Source organism: Schistocerca americana, chromosome X (assembly GCF_021461395.2).
Source record: "Schistocerca americana isolate TAMUIC-IGC-003095 chromosome X, iqSchAmer2.1, whole genome shotgun sequence".
Classification (NCBI taxonomy): Eukaryota; Metazoa; Arthropoda; class Insecta; order Orthoptera; family Acrididae; genus Schistocerca; species Schistocerca americana.
The window spans coordinates 243,725,389-243,753,102 of NC_060130.1; the positions used below are offsets into that span (position 1 = coordinate 243,725,389).

The window sequence follows — 27,714 nt, forward strand, 5'->3', positions numbered from 1 at the left end:
TCAACGGCTGCTTGAATAGCCTCATGAACATGTTGAATGAGGCTCCTGCACATACACATTGAGTACATATGGTGTTCCTTGCTGCCATTTTCCTAAGGGGTACCATTATTTGCCATACATTTGAACTCCCAATGGTTAATAGACCCCCATCCTTTTGTGTTTGCCTTCTCTTGACGCAGGACACAACAGATTTCCCAACAGGTGAAGTTAGCCCTATATACCCCTTATGACAGAGTAAGCCTTGGTTTTCCACCATATCCATTTCCCCAGTGGCACTATTCCCACACACATCATGACTGTCGACAATGGAAATTTGAATCAGACCTGGATGTACGCTCAGATTGCCATTTTCCTAAGGGGTACCATTATTTGCCATAAATTTGAACTCCCAATGGTTAATAGACCCCTATCCTTTTGTGTTTGCCTCCTCTTGGCACAGGACACAGCAGATTTCCCAACAGGTCAAGTTAGCCCCATATACCCTTATGACAGAGTAAGCCTTGGTTTTCCACCATATCCATTTCCACAGTGCCACTATTCCCACACACATCATGACTGTTGACAATGGAAATTTGAATAAGATCTGGATGTATGCTCAGACTGCCTAATGGTTAGGGTGACTGCTCACAAAAAGCAGGAAATATGAATGCAAGTCCTGATCAGACTCAAATTTTCAGTAACTGTTTTTTTAATGCTGCACATCTACATTGATTCTTTCTCAGAAAGAGGGCTGTTAACATCCTGCCTTTAATAACTCTATTGTGGTACTTCCACCCAATCATCTTATGTAAGTCCATGGAGTTTTTCAAGAATGGCTATTTTTCATATATCTTCAAAATCTATTCTATACTATAAAAGTCATTCTTTTATCTTTGTTACCATAAGTGTCAAATTTTTAAATGCTGCTCTAATGAACAGTGGGACTGACATAGGCTACACTTATTTTAAATATATATATTAACAAATATATACATAATATATAAAGTGGCAACATTGTTTCCAAAAATGTCAAAAAATTCTTGACTGATTCACTTCAAAGTTTTACACTATTCTCTAATGAACATTCACAGGGACACAGGCTATATATTTATTAAATGTGTATAATATACGAATGTATATGTAATGTAAAAAGGGGAAACATTATAGCCAAAAATCTTGAAAACTTCTTGACTGATTTACTTCAGATTTTTACTCAGTACTCTAATAAACATTCAGATGGATATAGGCTATATGTTGTTTAAACAACAATATACAGGTTTTGTGTTAAAATTGACGGTAAGAAAAACATCTGTGGATTTTTTTTTCCTTTCTCATGCTCAGTTTTAACTATGATAGCAGGGCATTTAAATGTTACAGAAATTGTTTCCCCATAGATGCTCTTTGTCATTATATATTTTTATACACAAAAGTTGTATACGCAATAATGTACTGTTTTGGTTTATTTCTCACACTTGGTGTTCACAGAATACAGGAATGTTGTATTTATAGCTTGTTGTTAGAATACCATTACAGAATCTGAATTTGAAATAAGAATAAACAAGGCTTGAAGTTAGAGAGAGGTGGGGTGAGGAAATGAACATGTTGAGAGGGAAGGAGGAGATTGACAGAGAGAGGCAGAGAATGAGATGGATGGAGAGGGGGGGAGGGGGGGGGAAGAGTTGATGGACAGGGAGAGGGGAAGAAGGCGCTTAGGACTTTTATTCAATTCTCATACATACATAGCAAATTCGGATGCATTGCTGGGTTCACTGGTACACATAAAACTGTAGAAAATACTTACTGCATCTCGTTGGATGAGACGAGAAGAAGCATTTGTGTAGAAAAGTCTTGGAGGGCCTGAAAGCTGAGGTGGCTTCCCATGTACAATAATAATTCTCTGGGATGAATTCACTATTCCACATTCACGCGCTACACTTACAGCAGTGAGCAAGTTGTCTCCTGCAATATGAGTACATAGACCTTAATACACTTACAGCCCTCCTGTGTACTTGATAAATGTTTCTAATTAAAGAAAAAATTAAATTACATCAAATAAATGAAAAAAGATGTCAAATTATACACATTTATTCTACTCTGACAGAAGAAATGAGACTGTTTGTATAACTAAGGAACAATTTGTCATTGCATATTAGTGTGTGACTGCTTTGATCCGTAGTATCAAATCTGATCAACTCAATGGCAGCTGACAAACAATTTAGGACAGATTTGTTCTTGCACTCTGCCAGGAGACAGTAATGGTGGAGCTCCTTCACAGCCCATGGAAAATGACATGCAAATTTTTTTTCAAACAGGAACAAGGAATGAATGAGATATGTGTATACTCAAATATGTCTTACAAGACAGCAAGCACCATTAACTGAGCATCTCTGATAACTAAACAATTTTGCAACTTCAGTCACATTTCTTTTGCATCAGATCTCAGGTGCGACATTTTCTGGCAGGACACAACAACATGCCCGTAGAAACTGCTTGTCTACTGCTGCTGCACTGATCTATTTTGATGAAACAGATCACCGTGAAAGGACAGGGTTCAAGGTTGAAATACAGTCATGCACTAGTACATTAGGCCAAGAGTTCCTTGTGGAATCCCAACACTGCTTTGAAAATTTCCTGTATCAGGTTGCATTGACAGTTTTAGTTACTGATGACTTTTACCACATTCCACTAACAGATGACTCAGGATGTAGTAGGCACTTACATTATGGACACAGAATGTTCAACGCTGAGCAGTTGTGAAGAGCTCCAAATGTACAAATGTACAACATTACTTCACTAATCATTCCAGAACCACACAGGTAATGGTTCTATAATGAATGGACACATTTGAAACTAGTCATCATTAACCCAAATAAAATAGTTCATTTAATTTGTCATGGTGCATTAGTGCATGACTGCTTTCAGTGGATGATCCAGAAAATATTTTTAATTTTTAAAGTATCAAATGAAATGACAATGCAGAATGAAATGCATGCAAGAATAAGTTAACTACTGAGGCCCCTATTAAATGAAAGCAATATTTCAGAAAAAAATATTTATACTACTGATGGTTTTATAAGAATGTTAGGTCCAACCTTCAGATGAAAACTAAACAAAAATAAACCAGAACAGAACGTCAAATCATCTGTATATTCTGTTCACACTGTTTATCATGCACTACTTTATTTGAAAGTATCTGAAAGTGGCAGCTGTAACGTTATACTGTGAGCCCGTATAATTAAACAGAGTGTGGTTCCACAGCCAGCCTAAAGAAGCCACCAGATATGGGTACAGAATGTGCAGCAAGTGCTTTGCCATGTGCCAAAGCAGCCGTATATAAGCTGGCACACCTGAGCCCTTTGCAGACCAATGTTTATGTGACACATGTACGCTCAATGTTAGACTGTGTGTTAATGTACTTCTTGGTTATGTGTGTTTGTACTAGCTACTGCTTCATTCTGGGTCTGAGTATATCCCTGCATGTGGAAATGGAATAAAAGTTAGTTGATTGGAATCCTGATATTGTGTTTGTGTAACATTACAATAGTGACCTTTTCCTCATTATTAGTATTAATTGTCTCACATCTTTGAAATGCAGATGCCTTTAACAACATGCAAGGTATACTAAACATAAATACGCAGAACTGTAATCACAAAGAAAATAAAACAATTATTAGTGGCCTTTGACACAATCTTTTATTTATAAGGGTGACAAAAGTGTAGAAGAACCTTCAAAGTTAAAGCCATTAAATTTTGTACCATTTATCTTACTCCCAGAGCAGGGACAGACTCTTGTGCAAATGACAAACATTGTGTTCAAATGAATGATCTGCCACTGGGTGGTCCACTTTACTCTTGGGCACAGTTTGGCAGCGGGCACTCATTTTGGTGGTCATGTTTGATAAAATGTTGTGCAAAAGTTACAAGCAGAGTTAGTATATGACATGGCTGCTTTTGCTGGTGGCCCTGTTTCCATAGCATGTGCCTGTGATGGGTCTGGAATAGGATGTCCTGGATGGGTATATAGGACAAGTCTTGTACCTTGTATCTTTCGCAAGAATATGACCCATGTGGCAAAGGGTAGGGCTATACATGACATCAAGACCAACCAGGACATTTTGTAGATTGTGTGGGCAGTAAACTACCATTCTGGAAGAGGTGTACTGGTCAGATGCTGGGTTGTTGTTTGATGGTTGCGGCATAAGTTCAAGTTGCCGAGTCCATTCTTACTGGTAAGTTCGCATAGTGGCAGAGATTGGTGTCAAAGATCAGTACCTCCTAACATATGGGGTCGACATTCACGGTTGCTATCTCTTGTGTACTCAGTCTGACATTTCTGGCTGCCATACTCTGCTGTGTCTTTTCCCTTACTATTTGGCGAATGAGAGAGGTGAGCCGTGGTTGTCTTTCACAACTGCCATAGGGACCACATTTGGCAGTCAGTTGTACAACTTTTGTTCGACTCTCTCATTCTCTCTCTCTTCATCCGGTGGCACCAATTAATGAATACCTCTGACGTAACATCCATCACCAGAAGAACTCTATGACTCCTTTAATCAGGTGTGAGATATCTTCTGTCATATTTGGATTTACGATGTGGCACAGTGCCAAAACATTCTGCATGTATGACTACGTCTTTTCTTCATGATATTGGGCCCTGTTCCTCAATTGTTCTTCCATTAATCAGACTCCCTGCTGATTGTCACTGAACTTTTTTTTTGGTTAAGCACAGAATTTTTCCCTAGTACTGTGCTTCTCTTCATTGCTCTCAAACCACTGCTTGGCTGTGCCATCAAATTAGAAGTATAAATTTGTCAAACACATCCTGTCATCCTACCTTTGAATCTGGCAACTCAGTCTAAATGTTTTAGCCATTGTGTCGGCTCCCGATCAGCGTTTCTGGAAAACATTGATGGATGCCTGCTTTGTAGCTGACTTACTGCTGTTTTGGACTCTACTTGTCTCCTGAATATACAGATCTTGGGAAAGATGTACTGCTTGTACTTTGGTTCTTGTCCATGTAGTCAATGATTTTTATGTTGCCTAGTTGGAGCCACAGTGATGTGAATGTTTTGAAGTACCCTGTGTCTCCATCAAATAGTGTCATGTCAAAACTACAATCAAATCCACGCCTGAAGGCAGGGCTATCAGTGAAGTACAACACTTAGAACTGAAAACATGTTTGTTACTGGCTCTAACATACAGCCAGAACAAAACTCCACTCCTGGATGAAGTGTGCGGCTGTTTATACAAACATCAAATATTCCATAATGCTGGTATTTATACAGACATTGAATATTCCATAATATACAAACATTAAAAACATAAGGCATTCAGGAAATGATTAATACTAAGTAACATATAACTGCTGGTGGTCGGGTTTGAACTGGCGGCCAGCAGCATGCCAAATGCCAATCAGCAATATTAACCACTATGCCACTTCGCATATGCCATAGCTCACAGCTGTATTAATAATGTTTGTAGGATTGTAGGAGAGGTAGTCATAAAGTCTTAATTCTCAACCCCCCCTCCCCCCCCCCCAAAAAAAAATCTAGCTACAACCATGAAACTTGTTGATGGGTGACTTTATGGACATCTTGACTGTAGACATCTTCATTTTAGCTTTCCAGGAAATATTACACCTCAAAAATCACCTTGTTATTATTCTGGAAATGCCTGTCATGCCCTTGTTTCTTTATCTGAGGAAAGAGAAAGAAGTCAGTGGAGATCATGCCTGGAGAATATGAACATTAAGGCAAAATTTGATAACCCACAGAAGCATATGTGGCTGGCCTGTATAGAATGAGCTGGGGCATTGTTATGGAGAAAAAACAGCTTTTGGACAGCTTCACAGAATACTTCATTTTGAAAGCTTCCCATAAAACTTCATCACAAGATTTCTGTAATGTGCTCTTGTAGCAGTTTGCTTCTTACAAGGATAATCTAATTAGTGCCACATAGTGGCAGTCCCAAAAAACACTCTGCATCATCATGTTAGATGATGTTTGGGACTTCATCTTTTTCACTGGTGGTGAATCCATATTTCCACTGCTGGCTTTGCTCCTTTTTCATGGAGCCATAGTGATACACCCAGCACTTGGAAAGGAGAGAGGGGCAGGACGTATTCCTTTGCAGCTGGTTAGTGGGGGTGGTTGGAAAATTACAGATGTGTGGATATATCCTCTTGGAGATCTGTTTTTGAACTGGGTTTGCAGGCTAGCACCTTTCTGTGAAGGCCTTCTATATATAAATCTACATGCATACCCCACAAGCCTCTGTACAGTAAATGGCAGCTGGTGCTTTGAACCAATGTTAGTCATTCCCTTTTCAGTTCCACATTCAAATGGAGTGAGGAGAAATTATAGTTTGCATGTGTGTATGTGAGCTCTTATCTCACTTATTTGTCTTGATGGTTCATTTGCAACATTGGTGTTGGAAGCCATAGAATCATTTGCAGTCTTTTTCTAATGCTGGTTCATTAAACTCCCCCAACCAGATTTTGCTTTAATAGGACATTCAGCATACTGGACAAGGAATTACTCACCATGGCAGGTGGCTAGACTGTTAGGAGAGACTTTTTAATGTGCGTAGGATGGCGGCTGTTACAGTCGAGGCACTTTTGTTGGTTAGTGAATTTCAAATCAACAGATTTCTATGGAGTGATTGGAAGTCATTGTCCAGGACGAACCATGATGAACTGAAGAGGAGCAGGTAAAATGGATAGGAGAAAATGTGTTATGCATGTAGCTATATGAGGATAGAGTATCTTGGCTCCTGGTATCATCACTGAACATAAACCAACAAGGTTTAGGATCTCAGATTGCTAGGAAAGTTTTCTCTCAGTAGCCCATAAACCAATTTGACATATGAAGGTGCCCTAAAATGATGTGACATCCTTCACCAGAACTTGATATATGTCTTCTATGACTCCTTTCATCAGGTGTGAGATAGCTTCTGTCATACTTGGATTTATGATGTGACATAGTGCCAAACAACTCCTTCACCAAGTAAATGCACTACAGAAAAACAGGCATTTGGAAGACAGACAACAATATGCTGGTATGTTGGCACCTTGGACACAGAGTATGCTGCAGAGAGAGAAGATGAGTGTTTGATGACTATTAGGCCTCGAGACATCTGAGTACTGAGAGTATGAACATAGCTTATCAGACTGATAATAAGGGAAGCGTTTTTTGATGGATGTTATTCTGAAAATTCTACATGCCATTAGTAAGGAACACCAGCAAGCATTGAGCTGAGGTTCATGAAAGCTGCTTAAACAAATGTAATGGCTTCAAATTTTTGGTTCTTTGGTTTAATGGTGGAACTTTTAAGCTTTTTGTACTGCGAATCCACACTGCTCTCTATGCATCAGTCCTTGAAGGAAGAAACATTATTGTAGAATGGAAATTATCAACCTAGTATACATCCAGACTGTTTGGAAATTCATGCCCAAGCATTCTTCAGTGCTGTTCGAGTGTTTGGGAATCCCACCAGATTGGATTGGAGGAAGACATCGAAACAACTCAAGAGGTGGGCTGCTAGATCTGTTACTGGTAGGTTCAATCAACACACAAGTATTATGCAGATTCTACAGGAACTCAAATGGGAATCCCTGGAAGGAAGAAGACGTTCTTTTCAAGGAACACTATTGAGAAAATTTAGAAAACAGGCATTTGAAGCTGACTGCAGAATGATTTGTCTGTCGCCAATGTACATTTCACATAAGCACCGCGAAAATAAGACAAGAGAAATTAGTGCTCATATGGAGCCAGTCATTTTTCCCTTGCTCTATTTGTGGGTGGAACAGGAAAGGAAATGACTGGCAGTGGTACAAAGCCCCTCCGTCATGCACAACATAGTGGCTTGTGGAATCTGTATGAAGATGCAGAAGCTCTTTTTCAGTCACTGCAGGACTAGGTTGTAAAATAAAAATATTCTTTGTCAAAATGTCCCATCCTCCACCGTTTGTGAGGGAAAACTATCTACAGTATGTGGTGTGGTAACACTAGAAAATGGAGATCCACATATAGTGAAGAGAAATTATACCGAAAAACCAGAAGTCACACAATAAACCTTCTTCTGTTAACTTAAGACATCCATGCTTAACATTAACAATGCTGTTAAATCTATGACAGGAACCAATCAAACATTGAGTTAGAACTGAAAGCATCAATGGTGACGTGTTGTAGAATGTTCCCACTCACGTTCTTAAGCATTCAGAAACAATTTTGAATAGTGACTGTAAATTACTGCAAACATTGACAGTGGTTTCATTGTACAGTTATGCTTATCGGTGTGGTTTAATTTTATTGAGCTTTGTATGTACCATATCTTACAAAAGGAGAAGATCAGGATTTAACATCCTGTCTGTGAGAAAGGAAAATGGCTGTACCCTTTCGAAGAAACTATTCTGGCATATTCATTAAGTGATTTGGGAAAACCAAAGAAAACCAAAATCTAAATGTTTGGAAACGAATTTGAACTACTTTCTTCCCAAATTCAAATCCAGTGTCCTAATACTACATCACTCATTATATCTTTACATGTTACTCTTGGTCATACCATTATAGGTTTGTTCAGTGCTAAACATGAATTGATATTGGCATCTAATTGTAGTTTACTATCCATCAATCTTTGTTATCCCAAATATCAAATTGATATTGGGATCTGATTGTAGTTTACTATCCATCAGTCTTTGTTATCTCAAACAAAGGTTGATGGATAGTAAACTACAATTAGATGCCAGTATCAATTCATGTTTAGCACTGAACAAACCTACAATGCAGAACATTAAAAAATACACCCAATGACGCTGAGAAGATTGAAATTGGAAATCTGAGGTAGTTTGAACTACAACTTTACACCACTGACCTATGTCATAATTATTTGAAAATGTTACTCAGTCACGAGATAAACTCAAACCACTCTCCCCATCCTGGAGAGCTGTCACATGATATAACTAATAAGAGTTTTTCTCATAAATGTTGTACCACACAAAATCTTGGCAAAGAGTAATTTTGTTTTAAATTTCAATGCTGCACTGTATGACGAAGAGCTTGAGTGTGAATTTCCAGATGTCCTTTATAAGATAAGATAATCTCTTACACAGATTATTTGATCATTTTTCAATGAACACACTGTTACAGGTGACTCCTGCATACGAATGTTGCAGGAATCCTCATATTGGAATTGTATCATTTCTTTCTTTAACAATGAGCATTTATATTACTTGCAAAAGGATGACACACCATTAGATTTCTTAAACATATGTAACTTTTCTTTAATATATGTTTCCCCAATGAACAGGATGCATTTAACACCTAAAACCAATTTTACATTATGTACATCTCAGTATGTACACTACGTGTAATATCTAAAAGATGTCTCTTGAAACAAATTATAAAAGTTCATTTTTTGTTTGATGTGATCGTGTTTACAAATCAGATGATGGAAATTTTCCTGGAAGAAAAACTGCTGAAGTAATAGTTTACATACCTGTTATCATAACTGTCCTGATGTTGGCTGATTTCAGTTGTTTTATTATTCCAGTTGTCTCAGGTTTCAGTCTGTTCTCCATAACAATGAGCCCAAGAAATATCAGGTTTGATTCTATTTCTTCTCTTTGAATTCTCTGTGTTTTAACATAATTGATTTTTGGGAGCCCTTTGTATGCCAGGGCAAGCACTCTGTAGCCTTCCTGAGCATATCCTTGTAACACAGTGTCAAAATCAGCAGGAACTGGAAGAAAAATGTGCAGATTAGATCAGATACACAGTTCAGTCTGCAGGTATAAAGTGAGGAGGTCCTTGAGGATATGGTACATCTTAAAAACATGTAATGCATGTTTACAAAAAAATGAAAAGCTGATCTTCTTTCGACAAATACTAAGTAAACTTTTCTCAGAGTTGAAACATAATTTAAATTTTTAAACACACTAAAGTGTGTAGCCAGTATTGTCGAAAGAAAACACACAATGCTAACTTACATAAATTGCTAGCTATATGGCACAGAAAATGTGGATAAGTCAGGTATTAGATACTACACACATTATGAGATATTTTTAATGGTTTGTGCATCAAATGAGTCTATTAAGAAACCCAGCACTCATGTAGAAATAGATTACCACAAATAAATCCTTAAACTGTGCTTTATTGTCAACTAAACATTTTATGGTTATTGGCAAGTCACTGAAGATGAGTACTTCTCTACAATTCATTGTTTTCCAGGTGAAAAACAAATAATCGGAGGAGAAAAGGTAACCACTCACCACAAAGTTGGACCGAGTGAGGTGGTGCAGTGGTAAGCACACAGGACTCGCATTCAGGAGGACAATGGTTCAAATCTGCGTCCAGCCATCCTAATTTAGGTTTTCTGTGATTGCCCTAAATCACTTCAGGCAAATGCCAGGATGATTCCTTTGAAAGGGCACGGCCGACTTCCTTCCCTATCATTCCCTAATCTGATGGGACCAATGACCTAGCTGTTTGGTCTCCTCCCCCAAATCAACTAACCGACCACAAATTTTAGACATTGATCAGCCCATGTGACCACAATCAAGACTGAAATCATCACTACCCTTTCAATCTATGCCCTTTCTCAAAAATAAGAGAGTAACAAAAACACACACATACATGCATTGTGCCTTGTAAGAGTGATGCAGGCTGACTGGGATGAGGGTTTATATTAGATGGAGTGGGTAAGAGGAACAAGAAGGAGGTCAGGAGAATTTGGGCGAAGTAGAAGGAATGGAAGGGTAAAATGACCAGCAGCAGAAGCACTGGGACTGGTGTATACGTGTGGATGGGAACTACTTCGAGGATGATGGTGAACATTAGTCCAAAGGTAAGGTTTTCAACAGATGGCAGCACCAGTCCGGAAAATTTTGGATAGCACCTCATATAGTGCCTGAAGCTGAAGCTGTAGCTGCTTCACATGTGATAGCACATAAATAAAAACACTAATCGCAGATGAGTCAAAGAAAATGAGTAACAAAATATTTCACAGCTGCCTCTAGTTTCCAGCGTGATGGGAGCTACAAGATATATATATATATACTACTGAAATAAATGGTTGTAGCTCTGTCACCAGTTGCATTGAGAAGTATCTTTTTTATATCTTGATGGTGACTAGTTTTGGACAGGGCATCGACGGGCCCTACCTGGCACAGGCAGAGTAAGTTGTGTACAGCACATAGAGTGATGGAGTGGGCTGGAACAAAGAGAAACAGAACAGCAAAAAAGGGAGACTGCATAGAGACACAATATGGGTGTAGATTAATGAAGTGAATTGAGAAGCACGGTGACAGGGGCGACGGTACGTATGGTCAAGGGTAAGTGGTAATTGCGGCTAATAGGATTGTGGGATGGAAAGGATGTGCTGTAAGGACAATTCCCATTGATGTAATTTAGAAAAGCTGGTACAGGGAGGGAGGATTCAGAAACAACCACTGTAGTTGGGTATGTCTCACTCAGCTGTATGCTTTGCCACTGGGTAATTAACTTTGCTCTCGTCCACGATTTGGCAATGGCCATTCATTCAAATAGCTGGTTAATGGTCATACCTACAAAAGCCTGTGAAGAAATTTGAGTGGAGTTGGTATATGGCATGACTGCTTTCGCAAATGGCCATGCCTCTATTAGGGTATAATATGCCTGTGACAGGACTGGAACAGTATGTACTGGGTGGGACCATAGGACAGGTCTTGCATATGGGCCTTCTGAAGCAATATGACCCTGGTGGCAAAGGGTAGGAGGTTCTGGATAACAGTTAATGACTCCTCCTGTTAACTGTTCTTACTCCTAGTATTGATTACATGAACTGAGGTGTTGGCCTGAAATACAGGTATATTATTTATAGTAAATTTCATTTGGAAATAAAAGCACTGAAAAACAGTGGTTAGTGTATCCTTATCCTCTGAACAGGTTTTTTGCAGGGTGTGCCTGAATTTATACTTCAAATAATTCATGTTACATATTTAATAACTAGGACAACTTTGGTTTGCCTTTACAAGCTAACCAAGAATATTATACTTTTTGTCACTATGAGAGGAAAGCAAGGAAATTAGGCAGTTATCTTCTCTTTTGCATCACCTATAACTAACAACATTTACATTGCAAATTGAGATATGGTTAGGTATATCAGCAAATTGTGTGGTATGTTCTTCCCACTTGAACTTATGATCTTTAATCGTTTACATCTGCTCCATCTTTAAAAATCCCGTGAAAGCTTAAGATATAGTCAAGTGGAAAAATGTTGTGACGACTGAATTTTATAATGCTTTTTAATGTAGATTATTGTCACACTTGTTTTTACATGGATTCCTTTTCTTTACTGAACATCTTCAGTTGCAGAGAAGCCAGTCAGTTTCATGTGCTGTACAAAGCATCCAAAAGTAACTTATGAAGAAACCTGGTAATCATTGTAAAAATGACCAGCAGCAGAAGCACTGGGACTGGTGTATACATGCGGATGGGAACTACTTCGAGGGTGACGGTGACCATTAGTCCAAAGGTAAGGTTTTCAACAGATGGCAGCACCAGTCCCGAAAATTTTGGATAGCACCTCATACAGTGCCTGAAGCTGAAGCTGTAGCTGCTTCACATGTGATAGCACATAAATAAAAACAGTAATCACAGATGAGTCAAAGAAAATGAGTAACAAAATGTTTCACAGCTGCTTCTAGTTTCCAGTGTGATGGGAGCTACAAGATATATATACTACTGAAATAAATGGTTGTAGCTCTGTCACCAGTTGCATTGAGAAGTATCTTTTTTTATATCTTGATGGTGACTAGTTTTGGACACCTGATTACATTTTCAAACCATCTGTACCATAAGTGTGACAAATACAGGCAATAACCTATGCACAAAAACTGCCCCTGCAGTAATGATCAAAGCAGCACTATGGCTGACTCAACGCCTGTTGTATATACTATGCTGCCTCATGCTCATACCTCTCACATCTTGCACCAATCAGTGGCATTCTATTCAGGAAAATGAATAGGGTTAAACATTGTGACATATTTTACTTCAACAACTGTGTCCAGTGAGCTATAAATAAGAGATGTTCTAAAACTCATCCTGCTGTATCAGCTATGTAAAAGGTGGTGAAATATAAGAAAACTACATTAACACTGTACATGAATATTTCCACTACCATGTACTTGTGATTTGTTCTCCTAAAAGTCTTGCACAGAAGAAAATAATGACCATGTCATGAAAAATGGAAAATTTTGCCAACTTGGTATCCAAACCTAAACCTTTTTCTTATAGTAAGCAGTCACCCTAGCCATTCAAAACCATAAAAACATGCCTTCGAGAGCATCTCAAATTTTCAATGCGACTGATGTTTCCCTCCAATTACTTTTGAATAATAAAAGAGGTTCTCCCATGGGGTAAGTGGGGACAGTGCCACTGCAGGAATAAATTTTGTGGCACACCATGGCTCTCACTGCCACAGATACATGTATACGAGGGTATCTATGCAAATTTAACAAAGGTCACTGAAATGAAATGAATGAATGAAATCAATGGGAATTTTATCAAGACACATTCATTCCATATTTCTGAACAGATTTCACTGATACCCTTTCCTGTTATTGCACTTCATTGATTTCATCCTCAATGATTCCCTTCATTTCATTTCAGTAAATTTAACTAATCTGAAATAAAGAATTAGTGCCTATATTTTATAAATATGGCATTTAGACTTTTCTTGAGGAATCAGATATTCTTGAAAGATCACACAGTATTGTATAACTGGAGATGTTTTCCAAGGATCAACTACCAATAAATCATAGATAAAATTTTCTGAATTTTTCTTGCCATGTCATGTTTGTGAGAAAAATCAACCAGACACAGCAAGAAAACTACTAAACTTTTGTCCAAGAACACTGTTAAAAAATAATCTTCCAATAACAATGAGTAAGGATATCTCTTTCAATGAAACTGGACCATAACATACATAGAAATAGTGAGTGCAGGGTGTCACAATAGTTATAGAACAGATATGTAATATTAATTGCAGTGGTTACAACTGCATAATATATATTTTGAGCATACCTGTGTTATTATGGCACAGGGATGCAATCATTTCTGGAGATCCCTTGCAGTAAGCAGTGTAATGGGCATCACCAAGCTTTCTCATAATGACACTCATACGTTGTAAGTTAGATGAAAATGGGAACTGACGAACAATGCCCAGTGTTATATCCTATAAACACAAGACAAGAACATATGACTACTTCAAAAACACTGACACTGTATAATATTTCAATAATTATGAAATATGAAGGGTGAGAAACACACACCCATGCATGCACACATGCACGGGCGCGCACGCACGCACGCATGCACGCACACAAACACACACACACACACACACACACACACACACAATTTTTTTTTTCATACTAAGAATTGTGCTCAAGCTCGTGCTACTACCAGAGACATGTTAATGAGACTTGTACATTTTATTGCAGAAGCACCTAGATCAGCTGAAGATTATACAATTACCCAGGAATTGCCAAGTTCTACTGCTGCAGACTTTTGTGGCACAATAACCACGAATCTTTATTTTCTGTATGTAATTACAACAAAACAGGCTTCATGATAGGTGCATGTTAATAGAGAACATAAGCAGCCTGACAAAAAATTTTTACATGGTATGAACCAAGCAGAAATAGATAGTTTATTGCCATTTTTGAGGATATTCAGCTAGTGTGAGTTTCAGTTTATTCTCAGCCTGTGCCTCATTATGTTAAAATTTGTGTTGGTTTTGGTGTAGAGGTGATTAATTTCTTTCCTGGTAACACATTTTGTAATTTTGCTCCTGATACACAGAACACAGAAACATAAAAATAGTTAGTACTCTGATGCAAGCAATAAGCTGATGACAGTATCCCAGAGGACTAGCCTTGTATATCACCACATCATCATCATTATCTTCTTCTTCATTGACACCATTTCATTTTTACTTCAGTTCCATTCCAGCGTGTCAATTGATTCACTTGTTTATTTTGTCACCTCTTCTAGCAGTTCACAAAATGCACCTCTCCACTGCTCACAGACTGAGCTTACGTTTTTGTATGGTTTTGCCATTGAAAGTTCATATGAAGGGCTTATTTCAATAGTGGTACAAGTCCATTTTTGTTCATTCTGAGATACAGAGTCCTAAAGTTAAATGAGCTTTGCAGTTGAGATACCAGAAATATTCAGGTATATGTACTTGAATATTTCTGGTATCTCAACTGCAGATTTTTCAGCACTCATTTAACTTTAGGACTCTGTATCTCAGAATGAACAAAAATGGACTTGTACCGCTATTGAAATAAGCCCTTCATATGTCACTGCCACAACTCAAAGCTGATAAAACACATAAATTATAAATTTTATGTTTCAGATGTGTTGGATGCATAATTTTGAAAACTCTATTTAATTTAACAATTGCAGTGCAGACCTTTCTTATTCTCTTTTTATTTCTTTTGCTGCTCAGCAATTCATTGTCCTCAGTACCCATAAATCTAAAAGCTCATTAACTGACTGCATGATTTCATTGTTAATTTGTATAATTTCCTTTCTGATGTGTTAATATCAGATTATTTTAACCTTACTGTAATTGCTTTCCAGACCTATTTTTAAATGTGCTGCAGTAAGTTCTTCAGTTTGTTGCTGAAGTATATCTGCATTAGAGACGAACAGTACAAAGTCGTCAGCAAAATACAGAAGTTAGAAATGGTATTACTTTGCTTGGATCCTTGTTCAGTTCTTAAATGATGCCCCACCATTCTGATGAAGTTAAACTGAAGCTGTAATTTTGGTACACAGGGTGTAAGGAAATACTGCTGATAAACTGCACAGGGTTGTAGACAGTGTCTTCATGAATGAATTGAGGATACAAGTGCATGTTCAGAAACATCATCCAACAACACAACAGAAATTGCAGAACACTGGTATAATTCAACTTTAAAGCACTGTATCTCAAATATATTTTGAGTCAAGTGGAAGTTTCTAACTACAGTTTTCAATGATTTTAGGGTCATTCAAGCTGTGGCTTTCTGTACTGGTTCCATAAGGCAAAGAGTTAAAGAAACTCTCTCAGTGGATTTGGAGTATTTTGTCCTGCAGACAGTGAATAGAGTACTGAAATACATGGAGTTTGTAGATATGGGTCTTTTAGATTAAGTAAATATCCATCCAGTTTGGATAAATGTAACAGGAAATAAATTCAGAAACCAACAAGTATTTGCAAAAAGTATCACAGTTTGAAAAACTTCCAAAATAAAATATGGTTTACACTGACGATTATCAAATTAATGGAAACACGTTGTACAGAATATGATTCCACTTCAGATTCTTTTTGTACCATCCGATGCATAATGCAATCTTTGACCTGTACTAGTAGCAGTCTCTGTTAATGCTGTGTAGAATCAATGTTTTTGATGTGTAGTAAGAGCTATCACCTGTAGAAGAAATTGTAAACTGATTGGATGTTACATTTTCCCAAATGGGATCAATATGTAATTGTTTGGGTAGCAAAAGCAATAAAAACTTTAGTCCATATTATGATTTGGGAACATTGTGAAATTGTATATGATGTAAAACTTTATAATTGTGTACAGGTTTAGGAGTGTGGTACCAGTGTTTTTAGTCTGAGTACAGTAACAGTCCACTGTGTGGATTGAAAATATGACCATGTGACATCTGTTGGTCAACAGGATGGTCGGTCTGCACAGTAACCATTTCTGAAAACTGCTTGGGAGTTTGATCTAGAAGATTAGTTGCTGTACCCTGCACTCAAGCAACATGAGAGTAACCACACCAGTACTGTTCTAACCAAGTAAAAGGCAATTTGCAATTTAAATCTGAACCACTCACTTGGTCTTTTTTTATTTTATACAATATACATATAAGAAATTCATGCATGTATTCACTCTCTCATTTCTGTTTACTAATGGAGACAGTAATTGTAGTACAGTGGACACTCATTAACCAGACTAATTGCTCTTGTAAATCATTTGGATAGTTGAAAAGCAAGTAAAACCAAGTAAAAAAAAAGTTTTGCATCACCTAGGTTTCGAGAGTTCCGGAACCTGTACAGAAAATTGGAACAGAGATCAACATCATTTCCGTCAATTTTATTGCTCATGAAAACCGCACATTGCATCTTGTACCACCATAGGGCGAGACCTTCAGAGGTGGTGGTTCAGATTGCTGTACACACTGGTACCTCTTAATAACCAGTAGCATGTCCTCTTGCACTGATCCATGCCTGTATTTGTCATGGCATACCATCCACAAGTTCATCAAGGCACTGTTGGTCCAGAATGTTCCACTCCTCAATGGCATTTGGACGTAGATCCCTCAGAGTGTTTAGCGAGTCACATCGTCCATAAACAGCCCTTTTCAGTCTATCCCAGGCATGTTTAATAGGGTTCATGTCTGGAGAACATGCTGCCATTCTAGTTGAGCGATGTTGTTATCCTGAAGAAAGTCATTCACAAGATGTGCACAATGGGGGCGTGAATGGAAAAAATTCAGGAACATCGTCCAGTACGCCTTAGATAAGTTCGTACCGACTAAGGTCCAAAGAGAGGGGAAAGATCCACCGTGGTATAACAATCATGTACAAAAGGTACTACGGAAACAAAGAAAGCTTCATCATAGGTTTAAGAGTAGTCGAATCATAGCTGATAAGGAAAAGCTGAACGAAGCGAAAAAGAGCGTAAAGAGAGCAATGAGAAAAGCATTCAACGAATTCGAACATAAAACATTGGCAAACAATCCAAACAAGAACCCTAAAAAGTTTTGGTCATATGTAAAATCGGTAAGCGGATCTAAATCCCCTATTCAGTCACTCGTTGACCACGATGGCACCGAAACAGAGGACGACCGAAGAAAGGCAGAAATACTGAATTCAGTGTTCCGAAACTGTTTCACTGCGGAAAATCGTAACACGGTCCCTGACTTCAGCCGTCGCACGGACGCCAAAATGGAAAATATTGAAATAAACGATATCGGAATTGAAAAACAACTGCTATCACTTAGTAGCGGAAAAGCATCCGGACCAGACGAGATACCCTTAAGATTCTACAGTGATTATGCTAAAGAACTTGCCCCCTATCTATCAGCAATTTATCGTAGATCGCTGGAAGAACGTAAAGTACCTAGCGACTGGAAGAAAGCGCAGGTCGTTCCCATTTTCAAGAAGGGTCATAAATCAGATGCGAATAATTATAGGCCTATTTCGCTTACGTCAATCTGTTGTAGAATAATGGAACATGTTTTGTGTTCTCGTATTATGACGTTCTTAGATAATACAAATCTCCTTCATCATAACCAACATGGATTCCGCAAACAGAGATCATGTGAAACTCAGCTCGCCCTATTTGCCCAAGAAATTCACAGTGCCGTAGACACTGGCGGGCAGATTGATGCCGTATTCCTGGACTTCAGGAAGGCATTTGATAAGGTTCCGCACTTACGTTTAGTGAAAAAAATACGAGCTTACGGAATATCGGACCAGGTTTGTGATTGGATTCAGGATTTCCTAGAAGAAAGAACACAACATGTCATTCATAACGGTTCAAAATCTGCAGATGTAGAGGTAATTTCGGGAGTACCGCAGGGAAGCGTGATAGGACCTTTATTGTTTACAATATACATAAATGACTTAGTTGACAACATCGGTAGCTCCGTGAGGCTATTTGCAGATGACACGGTTGTCTACAAGAAAGTAGCAACATCAGAAGACTCGTACGTACTCCAGGAGGACCTGCAGAGGATTAATGCATGGTGCGACAGCTGGCAGCTTTCCCTAAACGTAGATAAATGTAATATAATGCGCATACATAGGGGCAGAAATCCATTCCAGTACAATTATGCCATAGGTGGTAAATCATTGGAAGTGGTAACGACCGTAAAATACTTAGGAGTTACTATCCGGAGCGATCTGAAGTGGAATGATCACATAAAACAAATAGTGGGAAAAGCAGGCGCCAGGTTGAGATTCATAGGAAGAATTCTAAGAAAATGTGACTCATCGACGAAAGAAGTAGCTTACAAAACGCTTGTTCGTCCGATTCTTGAGTATTGCTCATCAGTATGGGACCCTTACCAGGTTGGATTAATAGAAGAGATAGACATGATCCAGCGAAAAGCAGCGCGATTCGTCATGGGGACATTTAGTCAGCGCGAGAGCGTTACGGAGATGCTGAACAAGCTCCAGTGGCGGACACTTCAAGAAAGGCGTTACGCAATACGGAGAGGTTTATTATCGAAATTACGAGAGAGCACATTCCGGGAAGAGATGGGCAACATATTACTACCGCCCACATATATCTCGCATAATGATCACAACGAAAAGATCCGAGAAATTAGAGCAAATACGGAGACTTACAAGCAGTCGTTCTTCCCACGCACAATTCGTGAATGGAACAGGGAAGGGGGGATCAGATAGTGGTACAATAAGTACCCTCCGCCACACACCGTAAGGTGGCTCGCGGAGTATAGATGTAGATGTAGATTGTCATCCATGAAGACGAATGCCTTGCCAATATGCTGCTAATATGGTTGCACTATTGGTCAGAGGATGGCATTCACGTATCGTACAACCATTACAGTGCCCTCCATGACCACCAGCGGCTTATGTCGGCTCCACATAATGCCACCCAAAAACATCAGGAAGCCTCCGCCTTGCTGCACTTGCTGGACAGTGTGTCTAAGGCATTCAGCCTGACCAGGTTGCCTCCAAACACATCTCCGACAATTGTCTGGTTGAAGGCATATGTGACACTCATCGGTGAAGAGAACGTGAAGTCAATCCTGAGTGGTCCATTTGGCATGTTGTTGGGCCGATCTGTACCGCATTGCCTGGTGTCGTGGTTGCAAAGATGGACATTGCCATGGACGTCGGAAGTGATGTTGCACATCATGCAGCCTACTTTTCCATTTTGAGCCATAACACGATGTCCTGTGGCTGCACAAAAAGCATTATTCAACTTGGTGGCATTGCAGTCAGGGTTCCTCCGAGCCATAACCTGTAGATAGCAGTCATCGACTACAGTAGTGGTCCTTGGGCAGCCTAAGCGAGGCATGTCATTGACAATTCCTGTCTCTTTGTATGTCCTCCACGTCTGGACAACATCGTTTTGGTTCCCTCCGAGATGCCTGGACACTTCCCTCGTTGAGAGCCCTCCCTGGCACAATATAACAATGTGGACATGATCGAACCGTGGTATTGACCATCTAGGAATGGATGAACTACAGACAACATGAGCCATGAACCTCCTTCCTGGTGGAATGACTGGACCTGGTCGGCTGTTGGACCCTCTCCATCCAATAGGTGCTGCTCATGCATGTTTGTTTACATCTTTGGGAGAGTTTAGTGACATCTCTGAACAGTTAAAGGCACTATGTCTGTGATGCAATATCCACAGTCAACGTCTATCTTCAGGAGTTCTGGGAACCGGGGTGATGCAAAACTTTTTTGATGTGTTTATAAAGAAAAGCAATTTTTGTATTATAATTCTAAAAAGATAACGTACACGTACAGTTCTCTTTTAGCTACGTTGTCATACGGTTATCTTCCTAAGGTTAATACATAGTGTTAGGTGTTTCTTCAAAACAACAAAAACAAATTAAACTTATTAAAATCAACAAAAATCAATGTTTATTAAGAGATTAGAGACATGTTTTGTATTTATGTACATATTTTCTCAAAATTACTAAAATATTGCAACTTCAATCATGAAAGACCTGACGAAAGTCACATGGGACAGTCACTGTAGTTTAATTTTGTTTAAAATATTTGATAATTGTGATTTGATGTAAACAATTTTTTCTCTTCATTGCTGATATATCAAGAATTCATTTTACTTGTAATAAATTCACAGTATCATGCTCCGTTTATTTTTCAAACTATTTTAAAGCTGTTTGCTGGGCTTGAAATGTTTCTGCATGAAATGGTCCTGCATCCTTTTCTGCATCAACATTTTCTTCTGTTTCACCTTGCATTTCCTGCTGTTTGCTTGCCTGCAATATGTTTTCAACAGTTTCATCATCTGGTGTGATATGAAAATCTTGATAATTACTGTCACAAGTGAGCCAACTCCATATGGATGGCATCACATTCATGGCATATGTGTACATTTGTCATTATCTCATTTTTATCATCAAAAACAGAATCATCCACACTGGTGTTGAATTTTCAGGCTCCAATTTTAGTATTCTGTTTCAAGGTTTTTTGAGAGTCTTTCTTTCAATCAAATCCCAAGCATCTACAACCACGTAACGACACAACTATAAATTCATTTGCTTGAAAAATGAGAAAACCATTTCTACGTTATCTTCATCAACAAATAATAATCTACATAAAATTAGTATTCTATAAAGTCATTTTAGCGTTTCAGTAACACTTTGATCCATTTGTTGTACCAAGAATGTCACATTAGAAGGCAAAAATTTTACTGTAAACACTCCATTTTCTGTCTCTAACAGTTCAGATGAAGGATGGGCTGGTGCATTAACCATTAAAAGTGTGACTTTTCCTTGTTTATCAATTTTGTTTTAATATTTTTTTACTTCACGGATAAATGTATGTTATACCAGTTAATGAATATCTCAGTGTCCATTCATGAACTTTTTTGGTTTTTATAAATTAAGAGAAACCTGATTTTTTTAAGAACCTGGAGGTTTTGGATTATCCAATGAGAGGCAAATGCATTCTATAGTCCTGGTAGCATTTGTGCAAACTAATATTGTTGCTCACTCTTTACTAGTTTTATGTTCTGGAGCTGTACACTCTTGCCAAGAAGCTAATGGTTTTGATGGTAATGATTTTCAATTTAATCTGGATTCATCAGCATTGTGAACAAAGTACAAGTCACAGTCATTTCTGTCCAATTCTTCTTTAAAACAATCTGTAAAAGAATTTGCTGCATCTACATCAGCTGACATTTTTTCACTTGTTCTTCCAATTTGCAAATTCCATGATGAGATTTAAATCTGAACAACCATTTGTTACTTGCCACGAATGATTCATCACCACATTTTCTTTTATTTAACTGTAATGCCTCTTCACAGAGCAAGGGAGCAGCTATCAGCTGATCAGTTGATCATTTTTATAAAAGCCAACAGCTGGCTGCGGTGGTCTCGCGGTTCTAGGCGCGCAGTCCGGAACCGTGCGACTGCTACGGTCGCAGGTTCGAATCCTGCCTCGGGCATGGATGTGTGTGATGTCCTTAGGTTAGTTAGGTTTAAGTAGTTCTAAGTTCTAGGGGACTGATGACCATAGCTGTTAAGTCCCATAGTGCTCAGAGCCATTTGAACCATTTTAAAAGCCAACAATACAAAGCTCCTTTCCAATGTTCATTTTTTGGTTTCTTCCTTACTTTTTGATGTGTAATTCAAAACTGAATTGGTATTCTTCTTAATATCGCTTATCATATAACTATCTACACTATACTTATCGGCTAACTTATGACTAATTTCTCCTTGTTTTAATGAATCAATAATGTTTATTTTATCTTTAAGCAGTAAAACCATGCTTCTGCGCCATGACATTTTTAAGCACAGATATGATATGGCGCAGTGATTAGTAACTGTTAAACTCAAACATAATGAAATGCACAGGGCAGAGATTGCATGGGGTGTGGGTAGGTTGAGCCAGTGCAACATGTCCATGCATGCTCAGTCTAAACTACAAAGATATTTGCTCACGGTTGACAAGCAAGATATGTATGAATCCGTATTATTGAGGTCCAGATAATTGAGTCTCCACTGTAGTAAAATGAAATAATTCCAGCCTGTCCTTAATTATGCTTAAAGAAGTACCAGCTAATGCTTTACTGAAGGCAAATGCCTTGCATATTAAATCAAAAGCTTTCCTAATTGTACTACAGTGAAATAATAATTAACAAATATTTATCAAATGTGTTTCTGTGACAAACGCATATGGTCTGCATGAATGAATAATAAGAACGTATGTATGTTTATGCTGACATGATTTGGCAGTCAAGGTTAAAAAAAGGGGGAATACTAGCATTTCATTTCAGCTTCACGTGTCTAAGTGTTATCCACATTGGTGTACTATCAGCATTGTTCAGAAATGTGTCACTATTGTAGTCTGTCTTGTCCTGCAGGAAAATATTTCTTTTAGTACTGCTGTGAGTCCAACAGCCATTAACAGAACTTGCCATATGATCAGATTTTTTTTTAATACGTGTCTCTTCACTTTAATTTGAGGACTGATACACACATTGTGTAATCACAACAGCATTAGATGGGTTGGCTTTATGACAAAGCACATAAAAACATTTAACAAATCATGACCGGTAGCTAATTGTAAGAGTCACTTCATATTATAACAGTCAAATAAGATTAATACTGTACTGGATCATTATAGCCACCCACACCACTATGATTCATAGTGGAATGAATGCCCACATCTTATTTACTGTTTCAAGATCAATTTTGTGTCATATATAATGTAGTGTAACACTTAGTTTAATAAGTGATATGAGGGTGTTTGTCTGGCAACAAATAAATCGCACAACACAAAAATTTATGGTTTAAAACCAACAGAATACCATGAAATTGTAGTTCAGACAGTCATCAAACCATTTTCCTGAATAATGGTAGGCTACCCAAGGAATGAGATCCAATTTGCTGTTGAAACAAACTGAAAGATGACTCTAAAAACTATAACTATTTTTAGTTTCTTTAGTTCATGTTTCACATCACCCATGCCTGGCCAATCAGGCAAACAAACCTGTATTACACTGACCAGTGTACTTCTGTCTAATTTCTTTAAATGTAATAACAAGTTACACTTGCATCAGTGCATCAGACATACAGTTACTGCACTCTTTTTCAGATTTAGAAACAGTTTCTGTAAACATGAGAGAGAGAGAGAGAGAGAGAGAGAGAGAGAGAGAGAGAGAGGGGGGGGGGGGGGGGGGGGAGGGGGGAGGAAGCCACAGACTTGCAAGGGAAACACATTGAATGTATTCTCAAATTTTAATGGTCTTGTAGCAAAATTTTCTTGGGTTTCTTGTCATGTCAATTTACAGTGAGTCTTTGATGTTTCAGATGACATATATTCTCCTTCCATCTTCTGGCTGAGTGCTGGTGTCTCGCAGACCATCTCCTTATATAATAGCTGGCAACTTTTGACATTTAAATGCCTGCAATGGTTGCACCTCATCAAGTTAACCACCACCAGTCCCAGTGTTTATGATGTCAGAAGCTCGGGCCTCACTGTTTTCACCATCCCATGAAATGCAGATGTCCCTTCCACTTTATTGCTTCCAATGGAGGTTTCCAAGATGCATTGAGGGCAAAGCCCCTAACACATCAGATTTGGTGACTACCTCCTTAAGGAGGAAACCACTCACTGGACAGATATCAGACGTATTCTCGAAAATGAACTTGTGCTACTCCATGAAGCTGCACTCAGTCCATGTCACTTTACCATCCTGGTGGAGCCTTACAGCATTTATATGATCAATGCAACATACACAGAGTTACAAAATGCTTGTCTATTGTAAAATTTCCTACATTCACAATGAATGAAACAAGCCCCAGATATATGAAGCACAATGGTATCTTTCATGCTGCAATTTTTTCATTTTTTGTGTTTGCACTTGGCTGGAAAATGGACTCAATTCCTTTGTTGTTTAGAGCTTTGCAGATTTTTGCAGAGGCTGCATCAGCATATGGTAGGTAGGCAATTGTGTATTGAACCGAGGGCCTAGAAACAACGAAGAAGCTTTGTCCCGCCATAGCCCTCTGTGGTTCACAAGCCCACAACAGGCCACAGCAGTCCACCCACCTCACCACCGCCCCACACATAACCCAGGGTTATTGTGCAGTTTGGCCCCCAGTGGACACCTCCCCCCCCCTCCCCCCCCCCCCCCCCAAGGAATGTCTCATACCAGGTACATGGAGACAGTATTTGCGCATCAATTGGCGACACAGTGTAACTGAGGTGGAATAACGGGAACCAGCCCACAGTTGCTGAGGCAGATGGAAAACTGCCTTAAAAACCACCCACAGGCTGGCCAACACACTGGATCTTGACACAAATCTGCTGGACGGTTTCATGCTGGGTGCTGGCACACCTTCCCGCTAGGTGGGCAATTCTCTAGTTTCTTTCTCTGTTCTTGTTTGTACATCTCTTTACATACAGCACCTTCTGAATACCTTCCTTCCTACAGCTATTAGAAGCTAAAGTCTATTCTAGACATTCCAGTTTCATCAGTACATTCTCCTCACCACATGTAGTTCTCACCTTTGCATCAGTGTCATCAGGCATGAAGCTCACTGTTAATGGCAGGTTGTCACTAGTAGTTACAATTTTGTGCAAATCACCATCAGGATTCTGCACATAGACATCCAGAAACAGGAGCTTGTTGATCTCAAACCTCCATGTTGAATTCATCATTTATATTAATTTCATTTGGGGGTTGACAAATTTATCTAGTGACTCCCTTCCTTGTTGCCACACCATGAATGGGTGTGGCCTTGTAATCTCTCCAGATTTCTTCATGCAGAATTTTGCCACTGCAAGTGAGTCAATTCGAACCCCATCAACTTGCTCATAGTAGTTCCTAACATCACAGACGTAGGGGCACTGCTGCCGGTTTGTTTAAATGTTTCATAATCTTTTTCACTAGCCCAGAGGAGTCCAGGATTGTAGTCATATTCCTTGTGATTATAGATGCTACATCCCAACCAATTTTCTTGTAGACTGGATAATTTAGAACTGCTACCATCTTCCCCATAAAGTCAGTTTCGTAGAGGATAGTGAAAGGGGTTTTACCCTCAGTGCATCTTGGCAACCTGTTCTGGAAGCAATAAGACCAGAGTGACAGACTGCATTTTGTGGGAGAGCAATGGACAGTGAGCCTGAGCTGCCAGACATACAAGCATGGGACTACATGGTGCTTAAATTGTTGTAGAGTGGTCAGTGCCAGGATTTAAATGTCAGCTATGGTCAATGACTATATAGGGGGACGGACTGTGAGACACTGACATTTCATCAGAATATGAAAGAAAGTACATATCCTCCATTGCGGACTCACTGCAAATTGACGCAGCAAAAAATGTGAGAAGATTTTATTGCATTGCCATGCCACAAAAACCTTCAAGTGCATATTAGATGGTCTTATGATAAATAAATGATGTGTGGTATAATTTGCAGGTGGATGAAAATGTAACTGGTAGTGTAATCTGTGTTAGAGTAGCAAAAGAAAGTACATGTTTGTTGAAGAAAATAAATTTTTAAAGAAAGGCAGTCCACTCTCTCCACTATTTCTATTATCGTAATGCATGAGCTGCTGAGAAATGTCAAGAAAAAAGGGAAAGAAGAAGCTGTAAATATAATGGTCTTTCTCAGTGCCATAATTATTTTTGGAGTAGGCATATGAAGTTCAGAAGTAACCAGTCACATGTCAAAGAAGTGTGGCAAAATTTGTGATTAAATGAAATATAAATATATATAATAAAGACTAAAATAGCAGTGAAAAAGAAAGAGAGCTCCACCACAGAATTGCTGCATAATGGTAGATATTTTCTTCTTCTTTCTTTCTTTGTTTGAAAGTTATATTTTTAAATATCTGCAGAGTAAATATGGAAGTAAGGGAGAGGAATAGTGAAAACTTGAGGTAAACTGGGGAAAGAAGCAGAAACAATCCCCAAAAGTGTTAGAAGATTATATCACAGAAAACAAATAGTATGTATTTATACCTAGCTGTAATTTGGGATTGGAAGTAATGAGAAAAAAATCAATAAAAATCAAGCACAGGGATGAACATTTATGCATGTATAAGGAGTAAGGTGGACACTGTTTCCCACAGTTTCTTTGTCTGACTGTAGACAGTATATATTCACATAAATACAACAAATAATTACTTTTGATAGCATACAATGCATCAAAGACAATATCACTAATAGAAAGTATTAGAGTAACACCCAAAATTGTACACCAAGAGAAACTTTCAGCCAGAATCTTAGCATGAACTGTAACAACATTAATGAATGAGAAATGAAAACATTGCTGCCAGCTGATAAAACTTGATTTTTGTTGACCACACTACTGGTTTCATGGCTTACAGCCACATCTTCAGGTGCAACATACATATTAAACCCTCGAGTGGTCGCACCCATTTTCGTAACAACAACTTTGTACAATGTAAGGAGTAGTTGTTTTTATGTTACTAAGGTAAACATTATGGGTAAAACCACAGTTTAATTTTAGATTAATTAAACAATAATAAAATAAACTTTCATTATGTCACACTGTTGCCACACAAAAGTGCTACCCCACAGTAACGATCCACTCAAAGCATTATACGGCGCAGCCACATCAGATCAAGGCAAAACGCTTATTCAATTACAAATTATCTCACAGACAACTGCCTCATTGTAAGATTGTACTACTAGCTCAGAATCTGGGGCATTTACTTGCACTGACCGTAAATTTTTTTCTCACCTAGCTCTCTGTTTATTTTATTTTACTGCTGCTCACTTTGATGTACGACAAGACAGTTTATCACTGTGTTAGATGAAGCAATAATGAAGGAATAAGTATGGTCTCAAAACTGCAAAATAACAATGGAACAGTACAAGATAATGTTGTTTATGTTTGGTACACTTTATATACAGGTGCACCCATTCAAGGGTTAAGAATGGAAGTATCATCATAAAATGTATTGCTATTTTGCATTATTATATAAAG

At 38.4% G+C, this 27,714-nt stretch overlaps 1 protein-coding gene across 1 annotated transcript in view; it reads right to left on the reverse strand.

Annotated features, from left to right (window-relative positions):
- Positions 1-27,714, reverse strand: part of LOC124554709 (polyamine-transporting ATPase 13A3) — a 186,329-nt gene that overhangs the window by 21,691 nt on the left and 136,924 nt on the right. Inside the window, exons 14-16 of the mRNA XM_047128348.1 lie at positions 14,040-14,190; positions 9,475-9,717; positions 1,781-1,938 (exon numbers count right to left, since the gene is read on the reverse strand). Coding sequence (XP_046984304.1) covers positions 1,781-1,938; positions 9,475-9,717; positions 14,040-14,190 — 552 coding nt within the window. The remainder of the gene's footprint in view (positions 1-1,780; positions 1,939-9,474; positions 9,718-14,039; positions 14,191-27,714) is intronic.